The sequence below is a fragment of the Sebastes fasciatus genome, chromosome 1 (genome assembly GCF_043250625.1).
Source record: "Sebastes fasciatus isolate fSebFas1 chromosome 1, fSebFas1.pri, whole genome shotgun sequence".
Taxonomy (NCBI): Eukaryota; Metazoa; Chordata; class Actinopteri; order Perciformes; family Sebastidae; genus Sebastes; species Sebastes fasciatus.
The window spans coordinates 704,154-719,362 of record NC_133795.1 but is presented as its reverse complement, the minus strand read 5'-3'; the positions used below and the strand labels follow the sequence as shown (position 1 = coordinate 719,362).

Here is a 15,209-nt window from a genome sequence, read left to right as displayed (position 1 = left end):
CTAATGACACCATGTCTCTCTCCTCTGACAGGACTATGTGGACGCTCCTTTGACAATCCCCATGTGCTTTACTCAGAACTTGAACATTGACTGGACTCGATACCAGGTTACCTCCTCTCTTCTATTCTCTTCTTATCTAACATCCTCTCTCTGTTGTTGTTCTCTGTTATATTAGTGGTGCGTCAGTGCCATCTGTAGTCCAACCTGCAGACTGCTCTGGTTCATATAACCACTCACACACATACAGTTATAGCTAGACTCAAACATTGTTCAAACCCACATAGCTTTATTAACATACCATATGTACGGCTGAGTTCAGGAGAAATGGGTATCAAATGATGGTGCAACCATAAAAAAACACAGACTAGCGTCAGGATCTTTAATTTGATTAAACAAACAGCTGGAACAAGCTGATGCAGGAGATGATTCCTCCAGACGGCGTCTCAGAGGATTCTGTCAGACACTTCAGGCTAAAACATAGTTTATTCATACACAAGTCAATTTAGAGATTTAGCTCTATTTAGCTTCTATAACACGTCTTCTCTCAGACTAGTGGAAAGAAAACATCTAAAATACACATTCAGGTGTTTATTTTACTACTTTGTCTATTTCTGTCTGTAGATTTCTCCTAAATTCACCAACAGTTACCGTTAGATAACGCCTCATTTACATATTTAAACATCACATTTCAGAAAACTTGTAATACAAAAAATAATTGTCTTAATGTCAGTAATCAGCTGGGGAGGTTTCATGGTGATATCTAGAAGTTAAAGATTGTTAAGGGGTCTCCTCTTAAGGGGAACATGGTCTGGTTTAAACCTCACTGTGTATTTACTGATGTGTTTGTGTCTGTTGTTCAGTCGTGGGACCTGGTGGAGCAGACCCAGAACTACCTGAAGCTGCTGCTGCACATCATCAACAGTGATGGTAGGTGGTCTAAAGTTGGTCTATAGGTGGTCTGTAGGTGGTCTGTAGGTATGATGTAATGACTAATCGGTGTTTCTGATGATGTAATGACTAATCAGTGTTTCTGATGATGTGTGTTGTTTCAGATGAGAGCGGCCTCCTGGTGCACTGCATATCAGGCTGGGACCGGACGCCTCTGTTCGTGTCCCTCCTCAGGCTCTCCCTGTGGGCAGTAAGTCCTTACTTGTCTTCTCTTCTCCTTGATTCCCCCCCGGTGTCTCTCCACGTGACCCCCCCCGTCACCCGGCTGCTCAGTCGGCCCTCCAACATCCATTAGTGACTCCAGTAATCCTCCTCATTCATACCTCTCCTCATACAACTCATTCACCATTTCAAACACACGTTTTAATCAGCCTCTTCTGTATTCATCGCCTTTATTAAAAAATAGACCCGTTGTGTTATGAATATGTAATCTGTTCCTCCACTCTGGAAGCTCCTCATGAAACCACACATACGGAGTGCTCTTCAGACAGAATAAGAAATCCAGTTTGAGTGTCCGGAGCTGCATGACGTCCTCGTGGACGTTCGGCCCACGGTGTTTAATTTGATTTCATTTGACTCATTCTCCTCATGTATTTTTCACAGGACGGCGCCGTGCACGCCAGCCTGGAGCCGGCCGAGATCCTGTACCTGACCCATCGCTTACGACTGGTTCCTCTTCGGGTAAAAATAATCATCACTATCATAATTTCATGACTTCATGGTGAGCCGTAGCTCGCGGAGCATTAGCCGGCATAAATAGTTTAGAGGTGCATTTGCAGCTCGTCCGTGCCGTGTGGTTTGAGACGCGCCGTGTTCGTAATTGAAAAAGTGACTGTTTTAATGAAGCGGTGGGAGAGGAAGGCCGGGACAACATGAGACGAGTAGTATGACTCTGGCTTTGCTCTTGACCACATCTTTTCTCTCTCTCTCTCTCTCTCTCTCTCTCTCTCCTCTCCTCCTCTCCCTCTCTCTCTCTCTCTCTCTCTCTCTCTCTCTCTCTCTCTCTCTCTCCTCTCTCTCTCTCTCTCTCTCTCTCCCTCCTCTCTCTCTCTCTCTCTCTCTCTCTCTCTCCTCTCTCTCTCTCTCTCTCTCTCTCTCTCTCTTCTCTCTCTCTCTCTCTCTCTCTCCTCTGTCTGTCTCTCTCTCTCTCTCTCTCTCGGGTTCTCCAATTTGTGTTCATCAGAGGCAGTCTCGTAAAAAGCCCCTTCATGTAATTACACAGCAGCAGGCTCGCCCAAGCCCCTGGGACACTGACCCGGCAGAAGAAGTGTGTTTGTGTGTGAGAGATCAGTGAGGAAGGAGCTGGATGAAGCAGAGGGAGCGCCCAGAGCTCCTGCTGCTGCTGCACTTCACCTCATCAGTCACAACTGAATCCTAGTTGGACTCCAGGTTATTTGTGGAGTAATCTATCGATTTCTCTTTCATGGCCGTAAACAAACAGCGTCGCCAGCACCGAAGTAGCTGTAATCACTCTCAAGAGAATCCAGTAGATTCTGCTCCAGTGCTCGTGCACTTTCTGAACAACTCATGTTTGAAGGAGTCTTCTTATGTTAAAGGTGTAGTGTGTAAGATTTGGCGGCATCTAGTGGTGTGGTTGCAGATTACAACCAACTGAGTACCCCTCCACTCACTCCTTCCTTTCCAAGACTGCGGTAACTAGTGATGTGACGTGATGTGCCGAGGCTTCGGAGCGTGTGTCGAGTAATTCAGGACGTTTTCTGTGAAACGAGTATCGAGGCTCGTATCGTTAACGCCCGGAGCCGAAATACAGTTAAGAACTTATTATTCCTGAATAAAAACGAATAACATCTCCCATCTATCATTTTCCTTTAGTTACACAAGCACATCCACTGCCCTGTGCCCGGTTAAACCACTGCCACACATCTGGAACATATCTGCCTGTTTTACACTTTGACCAACAGGTGGTTTCGTGTGCATATAATGATAATAATAATAATAATAATATTGATAATAATGATAATAATATTGATAATGGTAATGATAATAATAATGATAATAATAATAATATTGATAATGATAATAATAATATAATAATAATAATAATAATATTGATAATAAATAATGATAATAAATTGGGTTTATATAGCGCCTTTCAAGAAACCCAAGGACGCTTTACAAAGACGGCACTCAAAATCATACTGATAAATAAAACCGAGGAAAAGCTGTAGCTAAGTAATTAGAAGAGTGATGTGTAGGAAGAGTTAGAGATCAGAGGCCAGATGTTCAGATGATGAACAGGTGGTGCTTGAGGTGTTTTTTGAAAGTGTCCAGGGATGAAGCATCTCGCCATCACTAGCGGTAACCACAGACTGTATATAAGAAGTGGACGTAGTCACCGTGACGGTCACCCATCGGTTTGTGGATTACAGTTTTGAGGCCTTGAGTTTTGGCATATTCCTCTTGAAAATAGTGTATTTTTAATATTTTTTTTGCCTTTTTATAGGCATAGCTTTCGACATGGGGGCGACATGCGGAAGTGGCCGCAGGTCGGATTCGAACCCGGGCCGCCGCGGTTAGGACTCGGCCTCGTTACACGAGCTATCGGGCGCCTGCAGCTTAACTCCGTTAATTGAGAGCTGATTGGCACATAACCATTGTGTGTCAGAAGGGGGCGGGATGTCTGGGAATCTGATTGGATAGAAATTGAAACAGGTTTACATAGTGACTTTGTGTGTAGTGACCTTTAGCGAGCTACTTGTTGGTATAAGCGATGACTCGGTCATGACCTCTCCGTCAACTACCTTATAGGAACTCTCTCTTTAGTAGCAGCGTTTTAATCATTCCTGGAGCTCACTTCTCTGAAACGGGTTGCATCAAAAACATCAACTTCAGAGACTTTATAACTTCTATAATTATAATTTATGCGTCTTTAGATGGACAACTTGTGATTCTGGCAGCTGATATGTAACCGTCCGTTCTTCTGTCTCTGTTTCCAGTCACATGCTGCCAGATCGACTCTCCAAAGGGGAGGAGGTAAGTTTATCTCAATATTAAGCTTTTATTGATTTTTCTATGACTATGATAACTTCTGTTTACAGAAAGAAGACTGACTGGAACACAATATTACATGCATCAATCATTTTTATATATTTGTATAAATGTATATAATAGTATCTACACCTTGAGTAGTCTCAATAGAAGAGATTTATATGTTCCCTCAGGCACATGAATCTCACTGGGTGGTAACAGCTAGCTGTCGGATGTGTGACGACTGTTTCCTGTGACATGTGACGGTGTGTGTTAGGACACACTGTCTGCTGGTAGTGCTCGGTGTCGGTACCAAAATAAACCGGTACCAAGTAGGGATGGGTTGTGATTTTAGATCTTTCGAATAGTCGTTAATTATAAAAAATCAGATAGTTTATGCGACTTTTTGTCTCGTCTTCAAACATATATATATTTCCCTTGTATTAACCGTTGCGGGCGCCGCCTGGTAGAAACGTTACTACCGGTACAACGTGTGGCACGTTCAGTTCGGCTCTTTACTGTCAGCGTGTGTGTGTGTGTGTGTGTGTGTGTGTGTCGGGGGACGGCGTCATCGGTCTCACTTTAAGGGTACTGGTACTGGTACTGGTACTGATATGGTCATTTATTAAAGGATACCCAGCTCTACCTACTGGGCTGCTGTCTCCATCTGAACGTGTAGTAGTTTACCTTTGATTGATCTGTTATCGATCTGTTATCGATCTGTTTCCTCAAAACATTTTCTTTTTCTTCCTCAGATTTTCTTTTTTTGCTTCAATTTTTTGAAGCACATCGTCTCAGAGAAGTTCTCCGCTGTTAAGAAACAGAGGTGTGTTCTTCCCTTTATCTTATTTCATGTCAATATGATCTATACACGTCTGTTGTGATCTATACACGTCTGTTGTGATCTATACACGTCTGTTGTGATCTATACACGTCTGTTGTGATCTATACAGGTCTGTTATGATCTATACAGGTCTGTTGTGATCTATACAGGTCTGTTATGATCTATACAGGTCTGTTATGATCTATACAGGTCTGTTGTGATCTATACAGGTCTGTTATGATCTATACACGTCTGTTGTGATCTATACACGTCTGTTGTGATCTATACACGTCTGTTATGATCTATACAGGTCTGTTATGATCTATACAGGTCTGTTATGATCTATACAGGTCTGTTATGATCTATACAGGTCTGTTGTGATCTATACAGGTCTGTTATGATCTATACACGTCTGTTGTGATCTATACACGTCTGTTGTGATCTATACAGGTCTGTTGTGATCTATACAGGTCTGTTATGATCTATACAGGTCTGTTATGATCTATACAGGTCTGTTGTGATCTATACAGGTCTGTTATGATCTATACAGGTCTGTTATGATCTATACAGGTCTGTTGCGCTCTGTACAGGTCTGTTGCGATCTATACACGTCTGTTGCGATCTATACAGGTCTGTTGCGATCTATACAGGTCTGTTGCGATCTATCCACGTCTGTTGCGATCTATACAGGTCTGTTGCGATCAATACACGTCTGTTGCGATCTATACAGGTCTGTTGCGATCTATACACGTCTGTTGCGATCTATACAGGTCTTTTGCAATCTATACACGTCTGTTGCGATCTATACAGGTCTGTTGCGATCTATACAGGTCTGTTGCGATCTATACACGTCTGTTGCGATCTATACACGTCTGTTGCGATCTATACAGGTCTGTTGCGATCTATACACGTCTGTTGCGATCTATACAGGTCTGTTGCGATCTATACACGTCTGTTGCGATCTATACACGTCTGTTGCGATCTATACACGTCTGTTGCGATCTATACAGGTCTGTTGCGATCTATACACGTCTGTTGCGATCTATACACGTCTGTTGCGATCTATACAGGTCTGTTGCGATCTATACACGTCTGTTGCGATCAATACACGTCTGTTGCGATCTATACAGGTCTGTTGCGATCTATACAGGTCTGTTGCGATCAATACACGTCTGTTGCGATCTATACAGGTCTGTTGCGATCTATACACGTCTGTTGCGATCTATACAGGTCTTTTGCGATCTATACACGTCTGTTGCGATCTATACAGGTCTGTTGCGATCTATACAGGTCTGTTGCGATCTATACACGTCTGTTGCGATCTATACACGTCTGTTGCGATCTATACACGTCTGTTGCGATCTATACAGGTCTGTTGCGATCTATACAGGTCTGTTGCGATCTATACAGGTCTGTTGCGATCTATACACGTCTGTTGCGATCTATACACGTCTGTTGCGATCTATACACGTCTGTTGCGATCTATACACGTCTGTTGCGATCTATACACGTCTGTTGCGATCTATACACGTCTGTTGCGATCTATACACGTCTGTTGCGATCTATACACGTCTGTTGCGATCTATACACGTCTGTTGCGATCTATACAGGTCTGTTGCGATCTATACAGGTCTGTTGCGATCTATCCACGTCTGTTGCGATCTATACAGGTCTGTTGCGATCAATACACGTCTGTTGCGATCTATACAGGTCTGTTGCGATCTATACACGTCTGTTGCGATCTATACACGTCTGTTGCGATCTATACACGTCTGTTGCGATCTATACAGGTCTGTTGCGATCTATACACGTCTGTTGCGATCTATACAGGTCTGTTGCGATCTATACACGTCTGTTGCGATCTATACACGTCTGTTGCGATCTATACACGTCTGTTGCGATCTATACAGGTCTTTTGCGATCTATACACGTCTGTTGCGATCTATACAGGTCTGTTGCGATCTATACAGGTCTGTTGCGATCTATACAGGTCTGTTGCGATCTATACAGGTCTGTTGCGATCTATACACGTCTGTTGCGATCTATACAGGTCTGTTGCGATCTATACACGTCTGTTGCGATATATACAGGTCTGTTGCGATCTATACACGTCTGTTGCGATCTATACACGTCTGTTGCGATCTATACACGTCTGTTGCGATCTATACAGGTCTGTTGCGATATATACAGGTCTGTTGCGATCTATACACGTCTGTTGCGATCTATACAGGTCTGTTGTGATCTATACACATCTGTTGCGATATACACAGGTCTGTTGCGATCTATACACGTCTGTTGTGATCTATACACGTCTGTTGTGATCTACACACGTCTGTTGCGATATATACAGGTCTGTTGCGATCTATACACGTCTGTTGCGATCTATACACGTCTGTTGCGATATATACAGGTCTGTTGCGATCTATACACGTCTGTTGCGATCTATACACGTCTGTTGCGATCTATACACGTCTGTTGCGATCTATACACGTCTGTTGCGATCTATACACGTCTGTTGCGATCTATACAGGTCTGTTGCGATATATACAGGTCTGTTGCGATCTATACACGTCTGTTGCGATCTATACAGGTCTGTTGTGATCTATACACATCTGTTGCGATATACACAGGTCTGTTGCGATCTATACACGTCTGTTGCGATCTATACACGTCTGTTGTGATCTACACACGTCTGTTGTGATCTATACAGGTCTGTTGTGATCTATACACGTCTGTTGCGATCTATACAGGTCTGTTGCGATCTATACACGTCTGTTGCGATCTATACACGTCTGTTGCGATCTATACAGGTCTGTTGCGATCTATACAGGTCTGTTGCGATCTATACAGGTCTGTTGCGATCTATACACGTCTGTTGCGATCTATACACGTCTGTTGCGATCTATACACGTCTGTTGCGATCTATACAGGTCTGTTGCGATCTATACACGTCTGTTGCGATCTATACACGTCTGTTGCGATCTATACACGTCTGTTGCGATCTATACACGTCTGTTGCGATCTATACACGTCTGTTGCGATCTATACACGTCTGTTGCGATCTATACACGTCTGTTGCGATCTATACACGTCTGTTGCGATCTATACACGTCTGTTGCGATCTATACACGTCTGTTGCGATCTACACACGTCTGTTGCGATATATACAGGTCTGTTGCGATATATACAGGTCTGTTGCGATCTATACACGTCTGTTGCGATATATACAGGTCTGTTGCGATCTATACACGTCTGTTGCGATCTATACACGTCTGTTGCGATCTATACACGTCTGTTGCGATCTATACACGTCTGTTGCGATCTATACAGGTCTGTTGCGATATATACAGGTCTGTTGCGATCTATACACGTCTGTTGCGATCTATACAGGTCTGTTGCGATCTATACACATCTGTTGCGATATACACAGGTCTGTTGCGATCTATACACGTCTGTTGCGATCTACACACGTCTGTTGCGATCTACACACGTCTGTTGCGATCTATACAGGTCTGTTGCGATCTATACACGTCTGTTGCGATCTATACAGGTCTGTTGCGATCTATACACGTCTGTTGCGATCTATACACGTCTGTTGCGATCTATACAGGTCTGTTGCGATCTATACACGTCTGTTGCGATCTATACACGTCTGTTGCGATCTATACACGTCTGTTGCGATCTATACAGGTCTGTTGCGATCTATACAGGTCTGTTGCGATCTATACACGTCTGTTGCGATCTATACACGTCTGTTGCGATCTATACACGTCTGTTGCGATCTATACACGTCTGTTGCGATCTATACACGTCTGTTGCGATCTATACACGTCTGTTGCGATCTATACACGTCTGTTGCGATCTATACACGTCTGTTGCGATCTATACAGGTCTGTTGCGATCTATACACGTCTGTTGCGATCTATACACGTCTGTTGCGATCTATACACGTCTGTTGCGATCTATACAGGTCTGTTGCGATCTATACACGTCTGTTGCGATCTATACACGTCTGTTGCGATCTATACAGGTCTGTTGCGATCTATACACGTCTGTTGCGATCTATACACGTCTGTTGCGATCTATACAGGTCTTTTGCGATCTATACAGGTCTGTTGCGATCTATACAGGTCTGTTGCGATCTATACAGGTCTGTTGCGATCTATACAGGTCTGTTGCGATCTATACAGGTCTGTTGCGATCTATACACGTCTGTTGCGATCTATACAGGTCTGTTGCGATCTATACACGTCTGTTGCGATATATACAGGTCTGTTGCGATCTATACACGTCTGTTGCGATCTATACACGTCTGTTGCGATCTATACACGTCTGTTGCGATCTATACAGGTCTGTTGCGATCTATACAGGTCTGTTGCGATCTATACACGTCTGTTGCGATCTATACAGGTCTGTTGCGATCTATACACATCTGTTGCGATATACACAGGTCTGTTGCGATCTATACACGTCTGTTGCGATCTATACACGTCTGTTGCGATCTACACACGTCTGTTGCGATATATACAGGTCTGTTGCGATCTATACACGTCTGTTGCGATCTATACACGTCTGTTGCGATATATACAGGTCTGTTGCGATCTATACACGTCTGTTGCGATCTATACACGTCTGTTGCGATCTATACACGTCTGTTGCGATCTATACACGTCTGTTGCGATCTATACACGTCTGTTGCGATCTATACACGTCTGTTGCGATCTATACAGGTCTGTTGCGATATATACAGGTCTGTTGCGATCTATACACGTCTGTTGCGATCTATACAGGTCTGTTGTGATCTATACACATCTGTTGCGATATACACAGGTCTGTTGCGATCTATACACGTCTGTTGCGATCTATACACGTCTGTTGTGATCTACACACGTCTGTTGTGATCTACACACGTCTGTTGTGATCTACACACGTCTGTTGTGATCTATACAGGTCTGTTGTGATCTATACACGGCCGTTTATTTTCTTTCTTTCTTAGTAACACTCGTACAGTAAATAACTAACTCAGTGAATATCGAGCTTCCGTAGGGAAAAGTCGAATCCAGTCTGCAGCTTTCGTTCTCTTCTTTTGATCTCTGCTGTTATTTCATCATCATTATATTTCTCTCTTTCAGGAGGAAGAACTCTCACTTCAAAGACAGTGATTTCTCTGTGGAAGATCTCTGCCAGTTAAGTAAGTCAGAGTGTCTCATACATGCAGGGTAACTGTGATAGACCTCTGATGGATGGATGCGCTCATTCAACAAACAAATGAATTCTAGTTTTATTATGTTTAGTTGGAGTAGTGCGACCACTTTTGTACCGACAACTACACATTGGTGTAGTTGTCCAAAAACAAAGTCTGAAAAATGTCCGAAGAAATAAAAAATGACCAAAAAAAAAAGTCTGAAAAAATGTTTGGAGAAAAAAAAATCTGAAAAATGTCCAGAAAAAAAGTCGGAGAAATATCCCCCCAAAAAAAGTCCGGCAAAAAAGTCCGGAAAAAAAATCTGAAAAATGTCAGAAAAAAAAAATCTGAAAAATGTCTAAAACAAAAGTCCGAGAAATATCCCCCCAAAAATTCAGACAAATGACGAAACAAAGTCTGAAAAATTTATGAAAAATTGATGTTTCATATTGATGTAGTTGTCCAAAAACAAAGTCTGAAAAATGTCCGAAGAAATAAAAAAAAAAGTCTGAGAAATATCCCCCAAAAAAAAGTCAGACAAACTCGACCCTCAGTGCTGAGCTGCATCTCAAATGAATCTTCAGGTTTCAGCTTTCAGATGATGTACACCACTTCTATGTGACATCTACTGTTGACCTGCTATCACCCCCTAAAGATCCCTGTACCCCCTAAAGACCCCCTGTACCCCCTAAAGACCCCCTGTACCCCCTAAAGATCCCTGTACCCCCTAAAGATCCCTGTACCCCCTAAAGACCCCCTGTACCCCCTAAAGATCCCTGTACCCCCTAAAGACCCCCTGTACCCCCTAAAGACCCCCTGTACCCCCTAAAGACCCCCTGTACCCCCTAAAGACCCCCGTACCCCCTAAAGACCCCCTGTACCCCCTAAAGACCCCCTGTACCCCCTAAAGATCCCTGTACCCCCTAAAGACCCCCTGTACCCCCTAAAGACCCCCTGTACCCCCTAAAGATCCCTGTACCCCCTAAAGACCCCCTGTACCCCCTAAAGACCCCCTGTACCCCCTAAAGATCCCTGTACCCCCTAAAGACCCCCTGTACCCCCTAAAGATCCCTGTACCCCCTAAAGACCCCTAGACCCCCTGGACCCCCCTAAAAAAGACTAAAACAGGTCTATTGTGGGTCTCAGAGGGTTAATGGAAACGCAGGAAATGTGTCAACGGTGTCATTATTTTTCATCCGAGTCCAACTTGTTATTTCCTCTTAAGTAATTGATCTTGTTGACGTGCTCGTGGCAGCGTCGGGAACGCCTGGTCTGATGCAATGAGGTATAATAACAAAGCACAGAGACAAAGCAACGAGACTCTGGGTGATAACACGGCGCTTTCATCTCTTTAGAAAACTGCAAGGCTTTAATCCAAAACATCTTGCGTCACAAACCTTTCTGTCTGCAGGCTTTTAACCTTCAGTAGAGTTCGACTTAGTATACATCTTTATGTCAGAGTTTATCACTTTCACGGCTATAAATGGCTTATAATTTCTGTTATATGGACACTTCTGGCTCAACCGGAGGAGGAGAGGAAGAGAAAAGCTGCTCAGAATATGTCTCTAAAAGGCTGATGATACTGCACAGAGGCTGCTGTGTTTCTGTGGGACGTCTTGACATCCCAGAACAGGAAGCACATGTGCAGCTAATAGTAATGCCTCAGTCGCAGTAAGCTATTCCAGCATTAATCCCTCGTTTCAAAGCTGGAGTTAATAGCATTGTTTCAAATATCAATGTGATTCTGAGTGAGGTTTTCTTACGTCTGTGACAGAACCCAGAAGTTCTGGTTTCCCTTCAGCTCCGGCTGTGATCTGTCAGAATGTTCTGCTGAGTCCGGAGCTGAACTAACATCCTCGCTGTGTGTTCTGTGGTTTCAGAGTCGAAGGATCGCGGCAGTGCGACGAGTCTGAGCAGCGACTTCTCCCTCATCACTGAGGAGGTGGGCGGCGCCTCCAGCCTCACCAACGACACTGTGGACCTGTTCACCAGCCAACCCCAGGCCTCCAGCTGGTCAGTGTCGCAGAATTCAGGGATTCATTTCTTATATATTTATTTATCGTATGTTTTGGAAAGTTGAAAAACCTTTTCAAACAAGTTAAGGCTTTTTTTTGTGAGATTAATTCGCTCGTCAATATATCCTTCGAACTGTCATGAATATTTTCTCTCCAAATTTAAATATTGCGCAGCGGAAAAGTGGTGTGATTTTTTTTCCGGAACAAGGTTGATTTTTCTGAGCTTTCGCTCCGTGAATAAAGACATCAACCAGTCGGGTTGTGCAGAACCGGATGAGTTGCGTCTATATTTATGAACCGACGACACGGAGGCTCCGTAGTCCGAACCAAGACGTCAAACTTTATTACTCCTTTCAGCCTCGACAAACGCAGCGCCGACCACATCCACTCCTTCAGTTCTTTCCTTTCACAATAAAAGTCTGAGAAATGACTGGGAAAAAAAGTCTGAAACAAAAGTCTGAGAAATATCCCCAAAAAAAAAGTCTGAAAAATTTCCGAAAAAAAGTCAGAGATAGCCCTAGTTTTAGTTTTTAAATATTTAGTTTTATTTTATTTTTGTTAGGGTCTGGTATGGCTAATGTCCCAGAAGTAATCATGTGCGGGTCAACCCCCTCCCACGGGTCGGGCAGGTTCAGGTGAGCGGTTCCAGGCGCGCGGGTCAAACAGCTTTCTGAGTAACTTATTAATAACTAACAGAAACATTGGTGCAATAGTCCACCTTCTTTCCCCCTCTCCGTCTTTCTCTCTCTCTCAAACATGCACACACATCCGCCGTGGTGACGGCGTGTCAGTTTAATATATTCTGTGCCGCCACCACGTAACCAGCTGTCAAGAGGTCATACACACTCTCGCACACGCTCACACACACACACACACTGTGAGCCGTGGCGCTCGAGTCCGCTCGTCTCAGACCTCAGTCATGACATCTATTGTGCTACTATAATGCAGGAAGTTGGCGGTTTGCGGGTCGGGTCAGGTGGTTGATTAACGCATGATTTAGCGGGTCGGGCGGTGCTGATTAACTCTCATAACAGGTCAGATATCACTACTACATATACATACCAAATACATGGTTGGAGAGAACTGCGTAGGAACGGCCAGAATGTGTCACATTCACACCGTGTGAATAACAAGCCGACCAGCTCACGGTACCGCCGGCTGTGAGCAGGGATCTGTCTGCGCTCTTTTTAACCAGTTGACTCGTTCCAGGTTAGTTTCTCTTAAAGGATATCGTTTTTATTTAGTTTCAGTATTTTTCACTTTCCAACATGGTGTGTTGCCGGATGACCCCCCCCCCCCCCGCCCAGAGCTGATGTCTTAACAGGCCGCAGTCCCACAATCTCTCTGATCTGGATCAATGTCAGGAAAATGAAACGACTGACAAATGTTTTTATTTAAGTCTTCAGAAGGAAACGTTGATTTATGAAGATCAGTCAGCACAAAGCTGCTTTTCTGCTCTCATCCTCCTCCTCCTCCTCTTCCTCATCCTCCCCTCTCTTCCTCCTCCTCCTCCCCTCTCCTCTTCCTCCTCCTCCTCCTCTTCCTCATCCTCCCCTCTCTTCCTCCTCCTCCTCCCCTCTCCTCTTCCTCCTCCTCCTCCTCCTCCTCCTCCTCCTCCTCCTCCTCCTCCTCCTCCTCTGTGGATGCTGATGTTCTCTCTCTCTGTCCTCAGGAGGAAAGGCACCACCTCGTCTCCTCAGATGGTGGTGTGGAGTAAACCTCTCCCTCTGGAGGAGCATCTCTCTCATCCACTCAGCGAGGCCAGGTCTTCCAGCTCCTCCTCCTCCAACCAATCAGAACACGGCGTCACGCGCACCGGCAGCAGCCCGCTGGCTGTCCCTGGAAGAAGGTCAGTGAGTCGATATAACTCCCATCAGCTGGCATCTTATTTTTACACACACACACACACACACACACACACACACACACTTAACTTCAGTAATGTAAATGTTGGATGATCACCAGAGGCCCGGCGCTCCCAGCAGCCGGTGGCTCTCTTCCTCTGGTGTTCAGCTCTGACTCGGTTCACAGTATAAGTTCATACATTATCCCAGCTATTACTGAAATGAGCTGAAAACCTTCCATCACTATTAAAACATACTGTTCAGTGTGTAGTAGTCGCAGTGAAGTCCGATGTCACGATGACGTTACGGTGTCAGCTGGAGGCAGAGCAAAGGAAAGACTGGAGGCGAACACGGATCACCTCGGAGTAGAGGACTAAAGTTACACATCCAAAATGTCCACGGCGTCCGCCAGTAGCCCAGAACGGACCAGCTAAAGTCTGTCAAATTTCCCTGCTTGGGTCGGAGTCGATAACGCTACTCGCTGCCGTCGCCACCACTCTCTAGCTCTTGCTTCACCACTCACTTCCCACACACACACAAGCTCTACGCACTGGCTCTGCTCCAGATGGCTCTAGAGAGGAACATAGCTCTCCAACACGCTCGGCACACGGGAGAGGCTTCAGTTGGTTGTGATCTCATCACCTCGACGCTAGATACCACCAGATCCTACACACTGCACCTTTAAAGTGAAGTAGTTAAAGCAGGGGATGCTTTAGGGCGGGGCTACCTGGTGATTGACAGGTCGCTACCACGGCGTTGTCCGGTCTGGGAGTTGTCCGTGTTTTAGTCTTACAACTTTAACCCTTTCACAGTGTTTCAAAATTCATTAGATCATTTTTGGTCACCTGAAAATGTCTTCTTCAGTGTTCAGTTGCTCTTAGTCTCTCTCTCCGTCTGTCCTGCTCTTTCTTTGTCTCTGTTGTTTTGTCTCTGACTTGTATTTCTCTGCAGTAGTGTCTCTCTAGTCCTCCGACCACTCAAAGTTCTTTACATCACATGTCAACATTCACCTGTTCACTCGCTGACGGCTCAGCCTGCGGGAGCACTTTGTGTTTCCGTGTCTCGCCCAGCGACCGGTCGACATGCGGACCGGAGGAGGATTTAACAGACGAGCGGCTCTACGTCCCGATCCGCAGCCGTCTCACTGTCTCTGTTATCTGTCTCTCTCAGGTTAGCAGCAGACTACACCCGGTCCGGTTCCTCCCTCTCTACGGAGTACGGGAGCTGGCAGATAGTCTCGGGTTGCGGCAGCATCCACGACCACGCTCACTTCCCTCCACCTCTGGCCTCGGCCTCCTCCACCTCGTCTGCCGTGGCCGCCGCCTACGACTCCCCGCTGCCCTTCAGCTTTCAGGACGAGGGACACAGTGGACGAATGTAAGTAGCACCGTACGGAGTACCGATAG

General features: G+C 45.0%; 2 protein-coding genes across 3 annotated transcripts in view; both read left to right on the top strand.

Annotated features, from left to right (window-relative positions):
* Positions 1 to 15,209, top strand: part of setd5 (SET domain containing 5) — a 191,773-nt gene that overhangs the window by 95,477 nt on the left and 81,087 nt on the right. The gene's annotated exons all lie outside the window — the stretch shown is intronic.
* Positions 1 to 15,209, top strand: part of mtmr14 (myotubularin related protein 14) — a 28,987-nt gene that overhangs the window by 10,299 nt on the left and 3,479 nt on the right. The window contains 11 exon segments of the mRNA XM_074632384.1: positions 32 to 106; positions 861 to 927; positions 1,053 to 1,138; positions 1,552 to 1,602; positions 1,604 to 1,629; positions 3,906 to 3,942; positions 4,692 to 4,762; positions 9,892 to 9,950; positions 11,825 to 11,957; positions 13,632 to 13,808; positions 14,974 to 15,180. Coding sequence (XP_074488485.1) covers positions 32 to 106; positions 861 to 927; positions 1,053 to 1,138; positions 1,552 to 1,602; positions 1,604 to 1,629; positions 3,906 to 3,942; positions 4,692 to 4,762; positions 9,892 to 9,950; positions 11,825 to 11,957; positions 13,632 to 13,808; positions 14,974 to 15,180 — 989 coding nt within the window.